The sequence below is a fragment of the Haliotis cracherodii genome, unplaced genomic scaffold (assembly GCF_022045235.1).
Source record: "Haliotis cracherodii isolate W230 unplaced genomic scaffold, xgHalCrac1.p SCAF_2, whole genome shotgun sequence".
Classification (NCBI taxonomy): domain Eukaryota; kingdom Metazoa; phylum Mollusca; class Gastropoda; order Lepetellida; family Haliotidae; genus Haliotis; species Haliotis cracherodii.
The window spans coordinates 42,652,338-42,675,648 of NW_027266275.1; the positions used below are offsets into that span (position 1 = coordinate 42,652,338).

General features: G+C 41.8%; 1 protein-coding gene across 1 annotated transcript; it reads right to left on the reverse strand.

The window, feature by feature from the left end:
* Positions 1 to 261: 261 nt before the first annotated feature.
* LOC139467617 (espin-like) lies at positions 262 to 22,558 on the reverse strand. The gene is made up of 8 exons (XM_071249147.1): positions 22,215 to 22,558; positions 10,593 to 10,894; positions 9,838 to 9,906; positions 8,391 to 8,624; positions 7,498 to 7,673; positions 6,881 to 6,995; positions 2,860 to 2,963; positions 262 to 342 (listed from the first exon to the last, which is right to left on the reverse strand). The coding sequence occupies exons 1-8, from the start codon at positions 22,556 to 22,558 to the stop codon at positions 262 to 264; spliced, it is 1,425 nt and encodes a 474-aa protein (XP_071105248.1).
* Between the last annotated feature and the right edge of the window lie 753 nt (positions 22,559 to 23,311).

A 23,311-nucleotide genomic window follows, 5' to 3' on the forward strand; every position in this document is an offset into this window, starting at 1 on the left:
TTGTGTATTTATCACATTCCATGTGCGTGTGTTCGTGCTTACGTTCGTGCATGCGTGCGTGCATGATTAAAATTTCATACATATGACATATGTGACAGAGGTAGCATCAAGTGTGCACGTTGCACATCAACACATGCGTCGCAAGTTACAACATCACATTCACCACGACCAGGCGTGTACCGCCCTGGCTGGAGGTCTGGGCAGTTGTGTATTTACGGAGGACCCGGGACGGCTATCACTCTCGTGATAGTCCTCTCAACACTAAGCCGGCAATTGTCTTTCTTCCTGTGTAAACTCTCCTATCTGATCGCAGTTCATCTCGCGCTTCCTGAAGACAACAACCTGCCAACATCGGACTCCTCACTAATTAGGTTATTTGGGAGGCATAAGGTGCGGGGCTCCACGATCTCGTGTTTGTGTGTGTGTGTGTGGGGTGGGTGGGGTGGGTGGGGTGGGGGTGGGGTGGGGTGGTGCGGGGGGGTGCGAGTGTGCGGGCGGGCGTATGTGTGTGTTCGTGGGAGAGTGGGTAATGTTCGAACGGGTTGTGCTAACATATTAAGTCGTCCTTAAATCGCTTCTATAACAATAATTCATCAATATTACACCACGAAAACGAAAACGTCCTTCTTATACAAGTTATTGATAATGCAACAACTACAGATCCATTTTAATTATTATATGAATTCATGCCCTGCTCAAGAACTATGTTGGTGTTAACTGCGTATGCGTTACAATCATTCACTCGTTTATAGACTACAGGCTGTATGAAATTAATATATACTTCGACAAACGTTTCGGTAAGAAAGCAAATACAAGTACAATGCATTACTTACACGTGTAATCCGAAGTTTAAGCAAGTAAATCCGGAGAATGGCATCGATATAGTCTATCCAGCAGTGCAGCCAGACTTAACAGTGCAGAGGCCAGCGTGTGAATGTACTGTTTAACCGATGACACTTTGTTAAGACGATTATATCTTATAAAAAATACACGAATCAAGTCTACATGAGAAGGAATTCCGTCAGAGATGAACATTTCCTTGTCCCATGTATTATCGCAGAGGTTTCGTATACAGATTACAAACTACACAATGAATAGAAATATCATATAACCTTGAAAATCAACAGGGTTTGCCTTGGAGAAGGAAACAGAAGACACCATATGACACTGCGTTGCAGTTGGCGATTAGAGGGTTTCTATGTCCGTCACACGTCTCGTCTACAATAGCCTGCCCTGTGATGTTTAATTACAAAACGTTTCAATTAATTGCATACAAATCAGTTGCAGATACCCTAGGCGTTCCAGGTTCATCAGCTAACAATCCTGTCTTAATGACAAAACATGGTAATTTGGCCAACAGAGAGAAAACAGCCCTATTCTACTCCCCACTCCACAACTCGCCCTCGCACCAGCGCCAAATGTCAGTTCGGTTAAAGGAAAGTGTATTGGACTTGGTAAAACCCTCAGGTTGATAATTAAACCAAAGAACGCATGCTGGATGTTACAGCTCCTCCAATACAAATATAGGAGTCGCAAGGAGAAATTGAGAGACATGCTCGTTATTGAAACATTTCCAATTGAAATTTTCTTTCAAAGAAATTAAGCTTTGCAGAAGGGTTAGACTATTATGCCATTTAGACTTTGCGTTGATGTTTGTGTGTTTTCTATTGCCAACGCCTTTCTGTGTATTCTGGTACAACTGACTTGTATGGGCCCAATAATGAACACAGAAAAGAAAGAGTTATCTATTTTAGTCGCGTTAGCTTTTTACGAACATTGTAAAAACTCGTATCGTGTAAAGACGATACATTTAGCATCTATTAGTTTAGAACATTTTCTCTAACCTTATATTACATTTCTTGACGAATGTACCAGCGACGTGCAACTTTTTCTGGTTGGTGAAAATCCGAGGTGTTATCCACATTTCCCCCCCTCCCCCAGTGTGTCGGGCAACAATATGACAAACCTCGCTGGCTTATGACAGACCTCTAAATATCTGAAAAGCTCACATCACATGTATTTACAGCGTGTTCAGCATGTCTTGAAAATAACATTTAACCTGATTTCAAGACGTCGTCTATCGTGTGTACCTCCAACGAATGTAAAGGCCTGTCTTGTGAGAAAAGCGTTTAACTGTATTCAAGGCCCCTTAAAAGATTTAAAATGGGTGTACATTATATCAATTTACATTTACAGAACATATACCTATTGCCATACGGAATATGCAACAACTCGTTCTTTGCCCTTTGGGGAATACACTTGCTGCACACCTGGGTTACGAACAGTTTGGAAACAACATTTCATCTTCAATTAGACTTAATGGCAATTAACTATGTTTTTTCGTCACCTAAAGAATCGATTTAAATGAATTAATATGTAAGCCCAAGGAAACCATCACATGAGCTATTAATAAATTGAACATACACGCCATTCATATTTCTCGTGTGAATCCAATCATGTGACCCATAATGTTCACACTCTTCACCTTTTGCTTTCTTTCTACTGTTGTGACTGTACTATAACCCGCATCTAGTACTTTGTCAAAGCTGTGCCTTGTGTAATCCGAACGTTGAAACAAAATGTGTTGTTGAACTCCCACCACTTAGGGCATACGGTACTTTGACGGTTAGGTCTGACTGCTTCATCGGGCCACTGTTATTTACTGTCTTAAACATTATTAGGTGTCGCATGACAACGTTCGGAACACATATGCTTACACATAATAAACACTGTTACCAACTTTGTTTTTTGGTGTGAGTTTTAGAAGCATTGATTAGGATACAGAATGGAAGGTGTCATCTACCCAGTGGCATTCGAAGAGAAATGTCTATCTATGTATGTAAACACTCATGTACTTACGGTATTAGATTTCCTGTCTCTCTTGAAGCATATAGCAGCATCCCTGGACAGCGCCTGAACTGTCACTATGCCGCTGATCTGGTTAAACTTGGAGCCAAGTTTCTCTGTGTGAGAAATTCACGCGTATCGATTAGTGCTCTTTATAGTATTCTAGTTATGTGTTGGCAAACATTCCTCTCCACAGCTTTTCAACTGATTACACTGGCACATATAAGACTTCAAAATATAAATAAGACATAGAAATAATATTTTCAATAATAGTCGTATTTCTTAATCGGTTTGTGTTTTAAATATAGGTGTTTTAACGTTTTTCCTCGCTGAGCTACACGAGAATTCCCTGCGTGTGTGACGTGAAGTCCCGGGGATAAATACACTATTATAACACCAAGGAAATTTGGACACGTTGAGGGTTGTCTCGTTCTTTCGTTTCAGCTAATGTTGTTGTGTCCCGCATAATGCCTACATGGGTCTTATAGACATGATCTGTAGAACACAAATACCCCTCATCGCCGAATTACTACCTAAAGCTCGTCTTTACATCGAACTAACCCTCCGACATGTGTTAGGCTCACGCACTTTGTGAGCCGTGCAGCCGTTCAGAGCATGTCTGCACGTCACTCAACAATGGGCCATTAAACAAAAGTGCATACAATCACACAGGCAGCTCTTGATAGAAAGAAAACACGTGTGTGTGATTATCAAAGATATTTATTTCTCGGTCTTAAAATTGTATGACTTAATACCTGTATGAACGTTTGTTGATACGCTTCTCAATTCAACACGAATATAATTATCCTTATAATACCATTATCGTAATACTTATTATCCTTATAATACCATTATCGCATTAGCATTTTCGTTGATATGAATACCGTTGTTGCCTTTTGCTATTATAAAGAAGTGATAATCTGGCTCAAACGTACCAAATTTCAGGAATGTAAGAAACTTGGACAGTTTTAACTGTTGAAATTACCTATTTGATTTTGTGTCCTACCAAATTCGTAAAGCTGAAAAACTTTTAAGAGTATTTTGAAGTGTATATGGATATGCAATAGTGTGTTCAGACCCACTGAAACTTCATCTCCAGTAATAACTGTTCCCCAGGAACCAAGTTTAATAGAGAACCCATTTACTAGTTCGATCTATTCCTGCTCACACAACGTTTACAGACAGGACTTACTCTTTGTTTGCACAGTATTCAGTCGTAATACTTCTTTGCCGTTGCCATGTGGAGGTATGTAAAACACACTGTCATGTACAATAACACGAACACAAACAGTCGACGTTTCAATGTCTATCAACAAAACATCACCATTCAAACCAACCCCATGATGTGACAACAGATCGTTTATGAGGATAAAATTCTTTTGTCAAATATTTATTCTCAGAACTTAAAACAATAACATTTCAAAACTATCGCCTTGATCTGCAAGCCTTGTTGCACCCTGAGGGAGCAGACAACATCAGCTACAGTTTGTTACGGGGGAGGGGGGAGGGGGGCGGGTGTCTCAGGTCGGAACCAAATATTCTTATCCCCCTGAGACGTCAGACGCTGTGAAGATCCCCCATCTTCTCGTGTTTACCGTGCGTCTTTAGTAAACACGTCTTTTGAGCCTGGTGAGCTGCAGATATCTCACGTGTCTCGGCCCGATATTCAGGGGACAAACTGCAGTTGACTGACAATCTGCCCTGAAGTAGCCCCATGTGTCTACGCATACAGCAACCTGCCCTGAAGTAGCCATATGTATATAGGCCTACTGCAACCTGCCCTGAAGTAGCCCCATGTATATAGGCCTATAGTAACCTGCCCTGAAGTAGCCACATGTATATAGGCCTATAGTCACCTGCCCTGAACTAGCCACATGTATACAGGCCTATAGTAACCTGCCCTGAAGTAGGCCCATGTATATAGGCCTATAGTAACCTGCCCTGAAGTAGCCCCATGTATATAGGCCTATAGTAATCTGCCCTGAAGTAGCCCCATGTATATAGGCCTATAGTCACCTGCCCTGAAGTAGCCCCATATATATAGGCCTATAGTAACCTGCCCTGAAGTAGCCCCATGTATATAGGCCTATAGTAACCTGCCCTGAAGTAGCCACATGTATATAGGCCTATAGTAACCTGACCTGAAGTAGCCCCATGTATATAGGCCTATAGTAACCTGCCCTGAAGTAGCCACATGTATATAGGCCTATAGTAACCTGTCCTGAAGTAGCCACATGTATATAGGCCTATAGTAACCTGCCCTGAAGTAGCCCCATGTATATAGGCCTATAGTAACCTGCCCTGAAGTAGCCCCATGTATATAGGCCTATAGTAACCTGCCCTGAAGTAGCCCCATGTATATAGGCCTATAGTAACCTGCCCTGAAGTAGCCACATGTATATAGGCCTATAGTAATCTGCCCTGAAATAGTGACATGTGTATGTACTTATAACCACCCGACGATGAGTTGTTTTCCAATCACTAATCCCACACAAACTACGTTATGGCCGTACTTGTATGTTTTTGACTCGGTTTTATATGTATGTCTGATTTATGTTTTCCCGTAAACGACATGCCATCTTTTGTCGGTGTTTGCAATTATTACCCATGATATGCATGTATGCTGTGATTGACATCATGAGCTTCGATCTACGCAATTGGGATACGATGACATGCATCAACCAAGTCAGCGAGCCTGACAAGCGTATTCGCCTTTTACGACAAGCATGGGTTGCTGAGGACTTTTTCTACCCCGGATCTTCACGGGTCCTTTTAATAACAAATCACACAGAACAAAGATGAGTTCATTGCAGTAATCGTTAATTGGAACACTGTCACTGCTTTGTTTTGTTACAATCGCGTATGGGTCTGTGTAAAAGTAATCTCGTTCCACATGCAGTATGGATATAATTTAGTACAACTGTTTCAGTGGAGGGGGAGTGCCTATCACGCCTACCTCCCCAGCTGACATGTAGTCTCGAGGGGGTCGTCGCCCGCGCCACACTGTTACAGCCGCTTCGCTTATTATGTAGTGGTATGGTACTCTATTGTCGCTCGCCCCCAGCCACATCGACAATAGCCGAGCGCTGCGATAATGGAGACACTACATTGATTATACGCCCGCTTCTCTGAGTAGGAGATCTACTTCACAACTGTTGATAAACCAGACTATATTGTCAACTGTATGTTCAGACTGTCTAGAGTACTGCAGTGCCGATCTGTGTGACATCGCTCGCTGCATGGGAGCATGTATTCGTAACGTATCCGGGAATCAGGAGGTCGTACTTATGTACAAAGTATTTTACGACAGCCCTTGTGATCCTTGCCAGTGTTTTAATTGTGTTATCGTATCCACATCAGCATGTCAACCTACCTGTCGGTGTAACATGATAGTTAAACTCATCACAGCGAGTAAAACAACGTGTACGGATTTAAGTAAGTAATTTCAGCTCCGGTTTATATTTCCTCCATAGCCTGGGTGAGTCTTCTACTGAGGCTGGGTGACGACTCCACACATGAAGCACAACCCTACCTCGAAGCCCTGAGCTCCTCTTGTAAGGACACTGTCCAGACCGCCTAATAAATTGCCCCTTCCTTGCCACAACCGGACAACTGGACCCAGTATACCCAAAGGTTAGTTAGTATTCTGATTAAGATTCATATTCTTTTGAAAGTTTAATTCAACAAAAGTAAGACAGGCGTGAGATACATAACTCATGCCTCTTGGTTTTGTATAGAAGTGGTACTCTAAGGGTGGAATCGTTTGATCGAAACGTCTCAAGCCCGGTTTTAAGTCCCTACATAAGCAAAACGTAAAACTGCACCTTTTGAGTTCCCCGCCTTGATATGACTGGAGCATTGCTAAAATTACACTCACTCTCTCTTTCCCAAATATATACTATTTAACGACGTATCTAGCCAACCGTATTGTTATCTGAGGTTACGTATGGCGAGGCATAACAGAAACATATGCTAAGGTGCCAATTCAACTCTTGTATGCTGCTGTAATAAGCACTGCTTTTCTAGAACTTACTTTTGAGCATCTTGAGACTCGCCATGTCCATAGTAGAGTCGGCCACAGCTCGAGCAAACAGTACACATTTTGGGTTGCCACTTCTCATAGCCAAGGACAAAGGCGTCTCACCATCCTAGGGACAGCACGGAACACATGAACATTGGCTGCGTGACATGACCACGTACACACAAACATCTACACAGAAGATGCACAAACTAGGACAGAACAGTGTAAATTGCTGCCAGTGAAGGGTTAACTGCATCTCGATCGCCTTTTATCCGTGTATTGAGGTACGACCTGTATATTTCAGAGCATGTGTGCAAGTGACTAACGGAGACGGCAATGGTAGGGTTTAAACACTGGGGTATGCAGGAAGCCTCTCTTAACAAATACCATTCCTTTGAAATATGCATAACGTAAACATTCTGGAAATAAAATCGGAAGACTAAATGTAACATTAAGACTTTCGCCAAACAAAGGAGACATAGAGGTTTTCACCGGCGCAAAATATCCCTCAGTTTGAAAAGTGCCTTGTGCATAGCGGCATTGATTGATTTATTGACAGAACGTGAGAGAAGGTGGTGGGAGCAAGTGCCCAGCCGCCGATGTATGTGTCCATGGTGTACAGTGCTTACCTTGTCTGGCAGATACAGACTGATGCCCGCCTCTACCAACATACGTAAACATTCCACGAAGCCGTTCTCGGCAGCGTCGTGAGCGGGGTTACGGTCGAACGCATCAGTGACCCGTAGCAGGTCACCAATGTTAGGAATCTCCAGAAGATACTGCAGGACGTGAAAGTTACCTGTACCTGCACAGGAAGTGAAGGAGTGAGTGAATGAAGGTGCCGACCATGGCAGTATGTATGATACGGGTACCAATACAGATACCATTCTAACAATGTGCCAGATTAGTCTTCCAAAGCTTGTCTCCCCCAATCACCACCCCTCCCTCGGAGACACATAAAACAACAAGTGGTGGAGTGTCGGTGGATCATACACCAATCTGTTGTGCAATGCAGGATATAGGATAGGACATTAAGACTGAGGCGTGTTAAACAGCAATGATTGATTTGGCAAAGTTCATCATTTGTTTAATGGAGGCTTTCGTTTTGATTAGGGATAGGGGAACCACATACAGCTAGCGATTACATTCGACTGGAGTTCAGATATAATTTTATATATTCGGCTTGATGGAACCTCGCAGAAAGCCCTCAATGGAGATTAGGGTTAGAATAGATCCAGCAACTTGTACTGGGTTGATTAGGTGTCATGGTAGCCAGGGTGCGTGCCACGTGGCTCCCTATAGTAGGTACTACAGCGTGTTACAGGCCGTATGGCACAGTTGCAATACTGCTGACTTCAGCAACAAAGAAACAAACTCAGCCTCAGAACAATGCTAGTTTCAACTATATGTAAATGATATATTTTCATGTTAATATGGAATTATAAGTATCCTTTAATTGTACATTACAAATCATTAAACTTCTCAAGATAGCATTCCAAAGATGAAAGACATGGCCACTTACTGGCAACGTAGTGAAAGACCGTAGCGCCATCGTTGGTGGTGGACAGCAGAGCTTCCGAACCCTGCTTCTCCAGCAAGTAGTTCATCACATGTAGGTGTCCCCCTTCCGCAGCAGACAGAAACGCTGTCATTCCCTCAAAAGCTACAATTTTGAGAGATCCATCCATGTGTTCAATCAGGTATTGCAGACATTCTAGGTGTCCCTCCTGTGCCGCATAGAAGACTGGGGTTGCCCCTGAGTGAGAGATAACATACAGTTTAGGTGAGGTGAAATGGGGCGTTCAAGATTATTGCACTTATATAGCGTACGTGCGATTACATAGATACCCCACTCAGACACAGTATACTGACTCCGAGCCGACCAGTCCTGGTTGTAACCCTTTAATGTCGAGCGCCCAGCAGGGTAACAACAAGTACCATCCTATAACGTCTTTTGGTATGACGCGGCCTGAGATCGAACACACCCGACCTTCCACTCTCCAGGCGGACGCTCTACCACTAGACCACGGAGGCGGTCAACATACAGATGATTACATACAGTCAGTGAAGGTTTATACTGTTATCAGTTATCAGCTGATCACATGACGTCTTGCTATGGCTGCACACGAGATTGGAACAGAACAATATTCTCCTGAAAGTGATGGCACTGATTCGGTTACGAATTGACTCATTCCAATTACGCAACGATGTTCTAAATGTAACGACGTCATGTAATATAACCTTGCTTTACTATTGTCGCCTACTGCGAGACGAAATAGGTATTTGTGGTGCCAACAAGGACAACAAACCATCACTCCCCGACTATTCCCTTCTTGTTGGCCTTTAGCAGAGTCGAAGCCCTCTTGGAGTATGGCCTTCTGTCTATCATGGCCCCAATGACACGGGCACTAAATTGTATCAGTGTTCAATGTGCATTGAACATCTTTGATATGTATATGTTACTCCTGTTAAAGCAGTTGTTTTAAGATTGTAGTATTCAAATATCTCTCAGTTAGATTAGTAGCAAATACAATGAGTTCTCTCTCTCAAAGATCTGAGAGTACTAGGCATTGTGGATGTTGTTAGAACCAACATATACCAGGTGTAAACAATAACGCTGTTTTGTGAAGAAAAGTAAGCTCGTAATAGGATACCTTAACACGCCATCTTGTTATCGCAATTCTAAAATTAAAGACACATTAAACATTTGATCATACATTGTGGAATTGAGAATGCCATGACTCGACAACAAGAAAGTATTGTTAATATTTATACATGCAGGTTTTCTGCAATGGCGCCCGACAGCAGGTAAACAACAGTGTCATTTCAAACACGCACGGGTCTGTGTTTCTCCATACGTCATGTTCAGCAATGAGAGCGTGGCATTATTCTGCACTCCCAGTCAATGTATCAAATAAACAGTTATGTTCATACATAAAGCCCTCCTCCCTCCAAGAGGCTACACTCACCGAAAACATCGGTCATATTCACAGATCCTTTGCATGCTTGTGCCAGAAGCTCCGTACATTGTCTGTTGCCTGCAAATATACACCACACATTCAGTAAGATAAATAATTTAATGGAACAAAGTCGTGATTAACTGTCCTTGATTGTTTTGTGTGTAGTTGTTTGTCCTGTGTATACAGCGTTACGTGTTGGCGATCTGTATTGTTTTTCATAAATGCTGATTGGCGATCTATATAGAGAGTGATATCACTTCAAAAACGTCACGAGCCACAAACACCCCTCACAAACTTCAACTTCAAGAAGAAAATATTAACATAACAATGCTTACATTGTACTCTTGAACTTGAACGTGCATCTCGAAATATTAACCTCACGGTCACCACACAAAACTTACAAACTTGAACTGATAGAAATAATGGTTCGACCGAAAATAGACTCAGTAGCAGATTCAGCTTTCATAGCGTTCCTCCCCCTCCCCCCCCCCCCCCCCCCCCCAACCGTTACACCCTATACACACTCCACCCTCCTCCCCTCAGCTTTAATTCCATGTGGTTAATGATAAATGATAATGGTTTTAACTTAAAGGATATGAAGGCTTATAATGAAACATTTCACCACATCAGACTATTGTATTATTCTAGTTTGTGGATAACTAATGATATAATAGTGTCAATTGTTAAAAACTTAATTATGTAAGGTTATTCAATGGACGTATTTATAAATATACAGAGGGATGTTTGAATTGTCACTGTCGCACCTGCTGCAGCTGCGAGATGAATGGCGAGGACACCGTCACAAGATTTGACCAGACACAGGTCCTTCCCAAACTCCTGAACCAGCCAGTGTACGAGACGTTCTCTGTTGCCGATGGTGGCGTGGTGGAGCCCCGTCATGCCGAGGTTGTCGCGCTCAGAGACGGCAATGCTTGGCTTCTCCTTCTTGCACACAATGATGGTCTGCATACACTTCAGGTGCCCCTGCAGGGCAGCCACGTGCAGACATGTCTCCCCACGGGCGTTCTTGGCCAGAAGAGGAACATTGGAGTGCTGGAGAAGCCATCTGAAATACAGGAGTGTGTAGGTAGGATGAGGGGCGTCAATGGTTTAATGCTTATAATACGTTTACATCTATAGCACCGCATAGTAAGTCTCCACATTGCACGTGAAACACATGAATAATGGTTTGGGCAACAAAATATGTGTAAAACATGATGTCATTATGTCTGGAACGCAGGGCCTCTCACTGCACTATTAGGCGGTGTCTGCGTGTCTCGTGTGTCTATCAGTAGATTGGCAAATAATGTGAACAAGAACGTATATTATACAATGCATGCCATCTGTAACCATATTGGTTCCAAGTCACGACCGAACCATTTGCGTTAGTCAAATATGTATAGTTTACATACAAGAGGGAATATACTTGTCAGCAACGGTTCCCATACACAAGAGCCGCAACATGAACTCATGAACATATGTCTCTTAACCCACTCCTAAAACATGGTGAAAGTACCTGCTACTAATTAACCGAATAACTGACCCGACACTCATGTAACATCTGTTTAACAAGATCAGTCCTGCATACTAGTATATTTGTTGATAGGATTCGTCAAAGCACACACATCATAGCACTCGTGTGAAGTTTATATAAAAAAGAAATTTAAAATATTCCCTGAATTTGCATGTATTACTTCACCTTTAAACAATGAGTATTTAAAAAGAACGCGATCGTGTGGGTTTTTCAAGCCAATGTTGAACTGGTGTGACACAGATGGGGACAATTATTTTAAACTTCGAAGAAACACTCAAATATATTTAAACTTGGAAAGTCGAATGAGTAAGCACGAGGCACCAGGTACAGTGATTTAGAGGTTGCTTGTTTATCTATAGATATGTACGTCTTTTGTCAGTAGAAACCAGTTGTATTATTCGGTGTGTTTAACAACTAAACATGTCCCCTCAATGCGCTATTTCAAGACAGACAGACTCTCTTTAATGACAGTTTGTCTTAGCGAACAGTGGTAAAATGGAACCCGGGCCATGCCGTGATTTCAAACAGTATCACATTCTTCCAGACAGCAGGTCGCATACGGTTCTGAAAATAAAGGGAGCTCGATGTGTTTGAAACCAAATGTCCACGTGATGTGCTGGGATTAACAAGAACTAGAATAGATGTTGAACTTGTCATTTCCGTTCCACCCATTCATTCACGCCGTATGTTGTAATCAACACATGCAAAGTAGATTCTTCAAATTTCCCTTTCAAAACTCATATGTAAAGTTCGCATGCATTTGAGGAAAAAATGAACTCTTCTTTTGGGTTTCTATACTGTACAGACTCTGGTGGAACAGACTGTTTGAAGAGCCTGTGACGTGTGTAGTTATGTAACAAAACGCGCGTGTGATCTTCAGGCGGGGGATCACATGGGCGACAGCAGAACAACAAAGGAGACTGCTCATGAACTAACAGATATAGCATGATTTATTAGCATGTTCATCACCATATACTTCCAAAGAATTATTTATTTATACAAAGTATTTGTATCATATTAAGATTGTAATCTGTATTGTCGTATGAAGGGAATCTATTGCATCAAAAGTATTCACCAGTGATTGTGTTGTTTTACTGAACGTCCATCAGCTAGCAGGTGTGAGGACAACAGGCAGTGCCACATCGGTACAAGACAAACAGCAACGAGAGCTTCATATTCATTGTCATGTTGGTGGGAAATAACAAGGCCATTCCACTATTGAGTGACACGTTGACAGACAGTGATACTGTGCATGATTTATTGTTTCTCATTCGGTGGAATCTGCCAGGTTCGTGTTCAATGCTCGGGGAGCTGTTTGGGCTAGCTAAGCCTGTTGGTGTGTCAGGTGTGCTACCAGCACGCTATCAACATGCTACCTGCATGCTGTTGAAGTGTGTAGCCGGGGCAGCTGTTGACGACGCTGGGGGTAAGCTGTGACTCACGTTGTAACAAACACACCAGCTAAGAGGAAAGCACACTGGAGAAGTTACAGAAGCTCCGGTCGATATGTGAGTCAGTGACGGGACCGCCGCCGCGTCACAGTCATGACGTCAAGGAAGATGCAGATCATCTCCTAGGAATGTGGGGAATTAACTGTGTTTGAACTGCACTTTAAGCGGGTCTACATGCATTAAGGGATCACAGTGCACAACAAAATAGAGAGAAACATTTCATAAGGGACTAACAAGAAATCCCGATAATGACCAGTTTCATTCTCGGCCTTAAACTCTCAGTGTCGGGTTAGGAAACATAACGTTTCACCCTCTCAAGTTAAACAATTGTTTTTTCAGTAAACGATTTATTTATATTTTTCTAAAAATATGACAATAGAAATATAGCGGTATTTCACTGACACTCTTTTTCATTATTATTGTATTTGTTGAGAAGACGTCTCACATCTGTTATGTGTATATAATAACAATAATAAGAAGAAAACAGCGATATCACTATCCCCCGCCATGGGGCACATTAGAATTTTGTTTGTTCATATAGCAGTGAATATATACTATATAAAAAAGAGTCCTATAAAGCCTTAAGGCGGACAGACGAACTCCGTTCCTATTTCTCCCGCCCCACTTCGTGGCGAGGGATAATAATAATAATACATTCACTTTGAATCACAATTGAAATACGTGTGAATTAACTAAACATGTGGGCAAATACATTTCAAGAAGATTTCACACGAAACGACAGACTGGTAGGTCAAACACTAAAGGCCTCAGAACCCTGTTAGTATAAAATTTATATCTATGAGTTCATGTATGCATTTGCAACAATCAATCACTACCATGTCTCAGCCATATCGCAGCTACATTGCAGTTACATCGCAGTTACACTACAGTTACATTGCAGTTACATCGCAGTTACATTGCAGTTACATCGCAGTTTCATCGCAGTTACACTACAGTTACGTTGCAGTTACATTGCAGTTACATCGCAGTTACATCGCAGTTTCATCGCAGTTACACTACAGTTACGTTGCAGTTACATTGCAGTTACATCGCAGTTACATCGCAGTTTCATCGCAGTTACACTACAGTTACGTTGCAGTTACATTGCAGTTACATCGCAGTTACATCGCAGTTTCATCGCAGTTACACTACAGTTACGTTGCAGTTACATTGCAGTTACATCGCAGTTTCATCGCAGTTTCATCGCAGTTACACTACAGTTACACTACAGTTACGTTGCAGTTACATTGCAGTTACATCGCAGTTTCATCGCAGTTTCATCGCAGTTACACTACAGTTACGTTGCAGTTACATTGCAGTTACATCGCAGTTTCATCGCAGTTACATCGCAGTTACACTACAGTTACACTACAGTTACGTTGCAGTTACATCGCAGTTACATCGCAATTTCATCGCAGTTACACTACAGTTACGTTGCAGTTACATTGCAGTTACATCGCAGTTTCATCGCAGTTACACTACAATTACGTTGCAGTTACACTACAGTTACGTTGCAGTTACATTGCAGTTTCATCGCAGTTACATTGCAGTGAGTGAGTATAGTTTTACCCCGCTTTTAGCAATAAGCCAGCAACATCACGGCGGGGGACACCAGAAATGGGCTTCTCACATTGTACCCATGTCGGGATTCGAACCCGGGTCTTCGGCGTGACGAGCGAACGCTTTAACCACTAGGCTACCCGACCGCCCCTGTTACATTGCAGTTACATCGCAGCTACATTGCAGTTACATTGCAGTTACATCGCAGTTACATTGCAGCTACATTGGAGTTACATTGAGTTACATTGCAGCTACATTGCAGTTACATCGCAGTTACATTGCAGTTACAGTGCAGCTACATTGCAGTTACATCGCAGTTACATTGCAGCTACATTGCAGTTACATTGAGTTACATTGCAGCTACCTTGCAGTTACATCGCAGTTTCATGGCAGTTACATTGCAGTGAGTGAGTATAGTTTTACCCCGCTTTTAGCAATATTCCAGCAACATCACGGCGGGGGACACCAGAAATGGGCTTCTCACATTGTACCCATGTCGGGAATCGAACCCGGGTCTTCGGCGTGACGAGCGAACGCTTTAACCACTAGGCTACCCGACCGCCCCTGTTACATTGCAGTTACATCGCAGCTACATTGCAGCTACATTGCAGTTACATTGAGTTACATCGCAGTTACAGTGCAGTTACATTGCAGTTACATCGCAGCTACATTGCAGCTACATTGCAGTTACATTGAGTTACATCGCAGTTACATCGCAGTTACAGTGCAGTTACATTGCAGTTACATTGCAGTTACATCGCAGCTACATTGCAGTTACATCGCAGTTACATTGCAGTTACAGTGCAATTACATCGCAGTTACATTACAGTTACATTGAGTTACATTGCAGTTACATTGAGTTACATTGCAGTTACATCGTACTTAAATTGAGTTACATCGCAGTTACATTCAGTTACATCGCAGTCACATTGCAGTTACATTGCAGTTACATCGCATGTACAATTATTATTTTACTTCGTATCTGTTCGTTTATAATATTGTAAATATGTAAAATTGTATAATTCTTATCATGTCTTACGAATTTGTTAATATTTAAGACATTCAATGCCGAACCCTATCAAATGCAACTTCCCAGAACATTAATGCAGACAGATGTGTCTGGTCTCAATCCAAAAAGATTCCAACTTTTCCAAACATTTACAAACAGTTCCATGCCATATATGCCTTTTTCACGGTTAAATGAACAAGGAAACTAAACATGTAGTCCGTGTCCAAGTATGCGAATTTGGTGTGGCGTAATGTAACGGGCGTGTGACATTCAGCTGTAGCACTGATAACTGTTATTACGATCGGCCAACACAAAATGATGAAGAATGTGAAACCGGCTGGTGGGCGGCAAGAGAGCGGCGAGAGAGCGGCGAGAGAGCGGCTAGGGGGGTCAGCAGTGGACACGAGGAGATCACCTCACGCACACCAACATAAGATGAAGGATCTGACCACGCGCAAATTGAAGCTGGACAGATATTGGAGGATTAAATGTTAAACTGTTTACCCTGTCAACATTGTTGAAAGGGAACAAACAGTTGTTATGTTCCCTCAGCAACCCTGACGGCAGCTGGACCGCTGAAAAACGTCGACCTTGACCCCGGGTTTGCTTCAGTAGAAGTTCGATCAAGTGCTGAGGGAGTTAGCTCAGGGATGCTTGACCTTGCACTGGGCACAGCGAGATAGACATTCATTTACTGCATTCTTTTATAGGTAAAACATCGACTATAATTGATCTTTGCCCACCATGGCGACATGTTCTGGGGTTCTGGACTGTGAGTCACCCTGACAGACCTTCTGAAATGTGCAGCTTTTTCTTAATAATAAATTCCTTGTCCTCGTCTCACTCATGGCTAATGAAAGCAGTCACTCATTTACCTCCACTATCTACATCAGGACAAACGTTATGTTTCTATGCATATACACGTACATGCCTATACTACCTGGTGGCAGTAGGTTTGTAGCTATAATCTCTGATGACAGTTTTTCTCTTCAAGGATAAAAGAAACATGGAAATATGATGATAAAGAAGTGTCTATGGAGAAAGAATTGGTTCATACATAATACAGTTAAACATGGGATTACCAGTCCATTCTGTGTTGTTTTAGATTACAGTACCAAAGTCAAATGCAGTTAATGAGTATTCAATGTTTGTAGTGGTTATGCTCATACAAACATGCCCAATCTGGTGACAGAGACTAAGATTCTAGATCCTTAGAGTTAGCTGAACAATCTGAACAGTAATTATCCTATTTTCTTGTGCCTGTATTGGAGAGGAAAGGTTCCTGAGACTGATAAGTGAAATAGTTGATGTAGGTCACATCAGCTACTTTTGTGCCTGAATGTATCATCATTGCAGCGGGAAAACGCAAGTCAAGACCACGGACAATAACTGGTAAACCACGCAGTACTTAATCCCTGTCACTGCTTGAGAGAATGTCGTTCAAGGGGTTTTACTTTGAGACACGGGTTTAATGAGATTACATGAAATTCTTATACACACATCACGGCAAATTAACGGCTGCAACATTTAGAAACGACCCCAGTTTCAGTTTGATAGCAAAATAAGACATTCTTTTTTTCCAATAACCAAATGTCCTCCGACCATCCTCAATCGTTTGAACAAGGTCTACACTGCGGGGTGAACACAGGCGGTGACGACATAACACACGGTCCTAGCATGTATTCAACGTCTCAGTGTTATGGCGGATTGTGGCACATGTGAGTTTGTCAACTGCATCATTCTGCATGAATTTAGCATGCCCTCTTTAAAATGCGGATCATCTTGCTTAGAAACAACACAATCAAATATTATCTACAGTTTCGACTATATGAAGCCAGTGTTACATGTCTTAGGTAGGGCAGTGACTACAGGGGTAATGCCTCGGGGCCAGTGTCTGTCTGTTGTCACAGAACACAGTGTTGCACTCCCTCATGTTCCTGATAATCCCACCAGGACAACTCGACTGCCAAACAGTCTCAACACCCTTTTTGCATGCTCACTTTCCGTTTCAAACTACTCTCTTTAAAATATGTAGAGGTCCGGCTTTTTCATCAACGACAGTGTGACGTGTTTAATTGTGTGTTTCAGTAAATCTCAATACCTAACACAGCAATAGCCAAACCATGTATATTATCTAATCATGTTTACAGCTGACATCTTCGACATTTTGTCGCAAACCAGAAGGCCGCCTCACCTTAACATTAAGTAACAGACCTGCCGATCCAATTAACTGTCCGCATCTGAAGATATTCACATCAACAGATCATCATGTCTTGGGAAGGACATAAAGAATCTCACCCTCGTGTCTTTTGATATCAAATATATCAACAAGAGTTTATAAAAGTGGAAAAACTCCGAGGCTTGCCGAGGATTTTTTCCACTTTTATCAACGAGTGTTGATGTATTTGATATCAACAGACACGAGGGTGAGATTTTATTTATCATCAAACATCATTCTTCCAACTAATTTCAGTTTGTAGACAGTAATAAGCAGTGTCTTAAGTGTAAAAAGTACTGCTAACAGCTTCAGTAGCAGAGCCATTAGTGATGTCCTTTGATTCTGACGTCATGGTAACCATTGACGTCACAATGGTCTGCCAAGTATTGTGATGCAATTTCATTGCAGCGATATCTACAGTGTAGATATCGCTTGATCTCACCCAAGCCTGTATTTCTAACCCTCTATTTGTTGGGTCGGGCAAATAACTGCTGTGTCCTACAGTGTGCTAAAACAATGGGCATGGAAACAGGAACAAGCACGAGGCTTAGCAGGTTATCAACGAGAATGCATCGGTTTGTTATGTTTTGCAACATGTATGACATGGCGTCTAATGACATAGCACTGTGTATATCCGGAGCAGGCGAAGTACACAGAAAAGTTAAAGTTAAAGTTTTCATTACACCTGAAGAGCCGTTGAACGGCGAAAGATCTTGTATGGATAAAGGAGTTTTGACAAGCACGGACAAGCACGGACTGTTTTTTCTATATTTAATTAATACTTATACACCTGATGAAATCACTTGTATATATATATTCTGACTAGACTAACTGTTGCTGTTTTCATTTTGTTGCATGCTATGTGTACCTGGCTTATGAACTTTGTGCACAACATGAGCTGCTACAACCCCTGGCGTCAGATTAACCCTGTCATCCACCACTCAAGTTCCCATGCCTATGGTCTGGCTCCACATTTTAGTTTACAATCAAAGATGTGTCAGCTTCACCTTGTCATGCACGTGTGTTTACCATGCTAATTAATGATGAAATTAGACTCAGAGAACAAATGTTTGCAATTACGGAGAACGCGGTTGAAAGTCTACGTAACTTGGCTGGGTCGGCTTGATGACCTGCAGCCAGTGAGTCAATGTACAGAACACCGGGGCAACATCAAGTACCCACGTTGGATGGAGGCTAAACATGAAACAAAAAAGAAATGGTCATTCGATGGTGATGTATTTGATAAGGGTGTCACAGTTTTTATTTGTATCTTACGTTTGCAGCGTTTCGGCAACTATTTCAGCTTAGTAACGTTTTGATAACGTTTGTCGTGCTTTGATCAAATCCAGTATTCAAAAGTATCCTTTTTCTGCCCGGCAATACCCAGTAACAGTTCGGTAATTTCCCAAATTATGGATTTTGTTTATATTAACTAAAACACTGTTGTCGTGGTAACTCATTTAAAAGAAACATACAAGATAGCGTGGAATATCGGTATCGTGACGCTGTAGCATCCCATCTACAACAACAACATCTATCCGCTGGTGCTTTCGCAGAAATAGGATAATAAATATTTCCATTACAGCTTTCGAGGTATGATTATGTTCCTCGTTGGCCCAGGGGAGTTTAATAAATAATTACGGAAATTAACAGATGTGTTCATATGAAGTAGAATAGACTTTGCATCATTGTCTACACTTCCACCGTCAGGACTTATGTAGAGGCAAGGCTGCAATTACTTTAAAAAGTTGATTTTAGAGTTTTTCGGGAAGCCGCTTTTTTTGCACGAGCAAGTCTTTGACCCAAACTATAAAGTATAAACGCATAAAGGTATGTTTAAACACTTAGTCTGGTGTCACGTGGCTGCTCATAGTCAGTGACAGTTAGCGGTACATTGTATGCCGCCCATAGTGACGCTGGCCTTGATTAACTAGAAACGCAAGATGATAAGCAAGTATACGTGATCATGCCCATCCTTGACCTTAAATATAACTTCATTTTCTTCTCCTAAACTTCAAATCAATCCTGCCTTCACTCGGTGATATGTCGCCGTTGCACATTCCCCCATGCATGTTCGGAATGGTGCACATACAGATGATTCAGTGTCATGCATGAAGATACGGTGTGGAATTCAATGTGAAAGGGTTATTTGCATGCATTTGGGAAACAGTGACCACTCAGCACTAAACATTCAGCCTTTCTGTGTGCTGTGTGTGTCCACATTTGAAAGGGCTTTAATTAATCGTTCATATACCTGCGCTTCTAGCTGACATACGTGTCAGTTCAAATCGTCTCTTCATCCATTCCTTCGGTAATGTCGGTAGTTAAATGCATCGTGTACACCTATCACTCGATCATAATATTTCGATAGGCATTCCCTTGACACCAACTGACGTAAGTTTGCATAGACACGATATAAACGGCAACGCGAATTCTTTATAACTTAAGCAGATTTACTTTCCTAAAGACGAGGTGCATTATGTCAAATCCAAGACAAAATCTTCGGTGTCAACCGCTTTACGAGTCACGGTGCACTTTTGGCTACCCACGTCAAATATGTTCGTTTAAGCAAATCAACTCTTTGTATCTTTGACAATATATAATTGTGTATATAGCTTCAAGTGATATTTCAGTATTTGCAATAGCTTAGTTTCAAACCTTGTGGCACACACTCACAAGGTGCCCTGACATGTCAACTATTTATGTAGCACCTTGCAGGATTCAAAACTCAATATGGTCCAACGTATCGTACGTCACAGCGGCCCGGGTCCAGCTTCAGATCTACACCCACACTCTGGTATACACGTCAGCTGGCTCCATACATACAAGCCACAAGCAGTAGCTTCTTAACTACTGGCTTTGCTTAATTCCCCAGTGGAATATTGTCTCCGCCGACCTACAGTCCAATGGAACAAGTGCCTGAAGTTTCAAGCACTGAAGTTTCGGAGCGGATTTACTGCAATCACATGGTACGAATAAGGTGATATGCGAATAATGATTCCAATTACTATGTTCCTTTCAACAATTACTATGTTCCCTTCAACAATATATATGTTCCCTTCAACAATATATATGTTCCTTTCAACAATATATATGTTCCCTTCAACAATATATATGTTCCTTTCAACAATTACTATGTTCCTTTCAACAATTACTATGTTCCTTTCAACAATTAATATGTTCCTTTCAACAATTAATATGTTCCTTTCAACAATTACTATGTTCCTTTCAACAATTAATATGTTCCTTTCAACAATTGATATGTTCCTTTCAACAATTGATATGTTCCTTTCAACAATTAATATGTTCCTTTCAACAATTAATATGTTCCTTTCAACAATTACTATGTTCCTTTCAACAATTAATATGTTCCTTTCAACAATTGATATGTTCCTTTCAACAATTGATATGTTCCCTTCAACAAGATATATGTTCCTTTCAACAATTAATATGTTCCCTTCAACAATATATATGTTCCCTTCAACAATATATATGTTCCCTTCAGCAATATATATGTTCCCTTTCAACAATTAATATGTTCCCTTCATTAATATATGTGTTCCCTCCAAAAGATTTATATGTTCCTTTCAACAATTAATATACCCCCTTCAATGAATTTGGCATATGTTTGGTTCTCTGCAATCTACCCTGCAAACTTCTATCTGTAAGAGACCGATACATATCGGGTTATAACCCGCAGTCCCAGGCTGACATCGCCACTTACACACTAATTATAGTACTGACGTGAAGAATAGTTGTCAGGGGTTACAGGTCGGGTTAGCCCACACTGTCGTTTTACACATCTCATGACGCAGGATATACACATTCCCACATGTATCTATAGATATAGTTTTAGTTAATATGATTTATATCACGTTAAGTGATCGGCATCATCAACTGATAAAGAGCATGTTTTCAGAGTATCTATTCAGACCTTCGTACCTCTCATAACAATGACTTGCGACAGTCTCTACAACCCTTTCGTGTGGCCAGGTTACATTTTGTCTCATGCGTTGTCGGACCAACTATCACGATGAAATAGATTCTGGGTATTCTGAACGTAATTTCAGACAGGAAGTCCCCTTACTTAAAATATGGACAATAATGAATGTTGCGAAATGAAAAAAAAGGATTGCCCATGAGAAGAGGTCGCAAGCAGCAGACGGTTGCGCCAAGAATAGGTATCGTCTAAAGAAAGATCACAATAATTTATGAAGCACCCATTCGATTAAAGGAGCATGGAATCATTCAGATTTTAAAGTGCTGATCGTTCCTCAGCTGTTTCCAGGGAAATATGCCCCTGTCACATCTCCCCAGGGATGTAGAATAGCTGCAGCGTTACTGATGACGGCTAAAGCAATGTCTATGCATATCTTCTGATTATTATTGTTTAACAAAACAGATAATTAAAAGAATTGAATATATGCAGAAATTCTGCACTTCTTTCGGAATCGTAATGGGAGTATAATAAAAAGACATCTGTCATGAAGGTTATTTTAGTATTTTAGCACGTAATGATATGTAATTGTGTGGTGTCAAATAAACCCTGAATGTACTTCCATCCAGGTAAGGCGTATGTATATTAACTACATTGTTAGACTGACCAGTACTCACCTCAATGACCTCAGTTGACCACACTTAGCAGCCACATGTAGGGGGGTGTTTCCATTCTTATCCACCTGGGGTGCTTTGCCAGTCTTGTATATGGCCTTGAGAATACTCATTTGACCAGTGGCTATTGCATTATAGCAGGCCAGGGTGAGGAAGTCTCGACTCATCTCCCTGCCCACGCTCAAGTTCCTCCTGACTGACGCCACGGTCTGCTGGGCCTTAGGTTTGGGCTGACCAGGACCCATACGCCGGCCTATCCGAGGTGACATGCCCCCATGAAGGGGTATATGTCCTGAGGCAAGTGCCATACGTTTCCGATCATTTGCACTTAGTCCACGGTCATGCATTTTGGCCCATTCGAATTTCTTATATTGGGTATGCATGGGTCGGTCAAGTGTCCGATACATAAGTGCATCTTGTAAAGAAGCGGGCATTTTTGACACAAGTTCACGAAGTCTCCGTTATACAAAATGATATCCTAGAGTGAAGGAAGAACCACAGAGTTTACCGCATTCATAACCGCAGTCACAGTCATAACGTAATAATGTAGAGAGTGGGAGTAATGCGGGGCACGACTCGGCCGATGTGGGATGAGATGGGAATAAGTGACAGTTCTCTGTCAGAATGTTACAATCAATGCCTGCAGCAGCAGCTATGTCGTCCACCTTCACCCCGTCTGTAGTTCCTCAATGAAGACCATGTGAGCCTTCTGGCCTCCAATTAATATTACACTGATCAATCAAATCATGGAATCTTCAGTAAATCGCAACAGGTTGGTGTGTAACCTGCGGCATTCAGTGTTAATTCTTTCTCTGAAAACCAGACCATTACACCACATCTCTTGGGGGCACGTGGGGGCCCCCGAAAACCCGCCCCCTGGACCACGTGGCCAATTGGACAGCAAATTTACTGATCGGTGCTCGTAGGGGGCGCTCTGCAGCATCGTGTCGGTGATTAAGGCTGCCAGAGTGCGGCATTATAGATTTGAAGCAGTGGACAAACAGCTACGAAGGAATCGCAAATATGTTCCTACAGGATCGAATCACGCAGCAGGACACGGCGAGAATAAGTTTTCACGGTCGCCGAAGTTATTTCAAAGT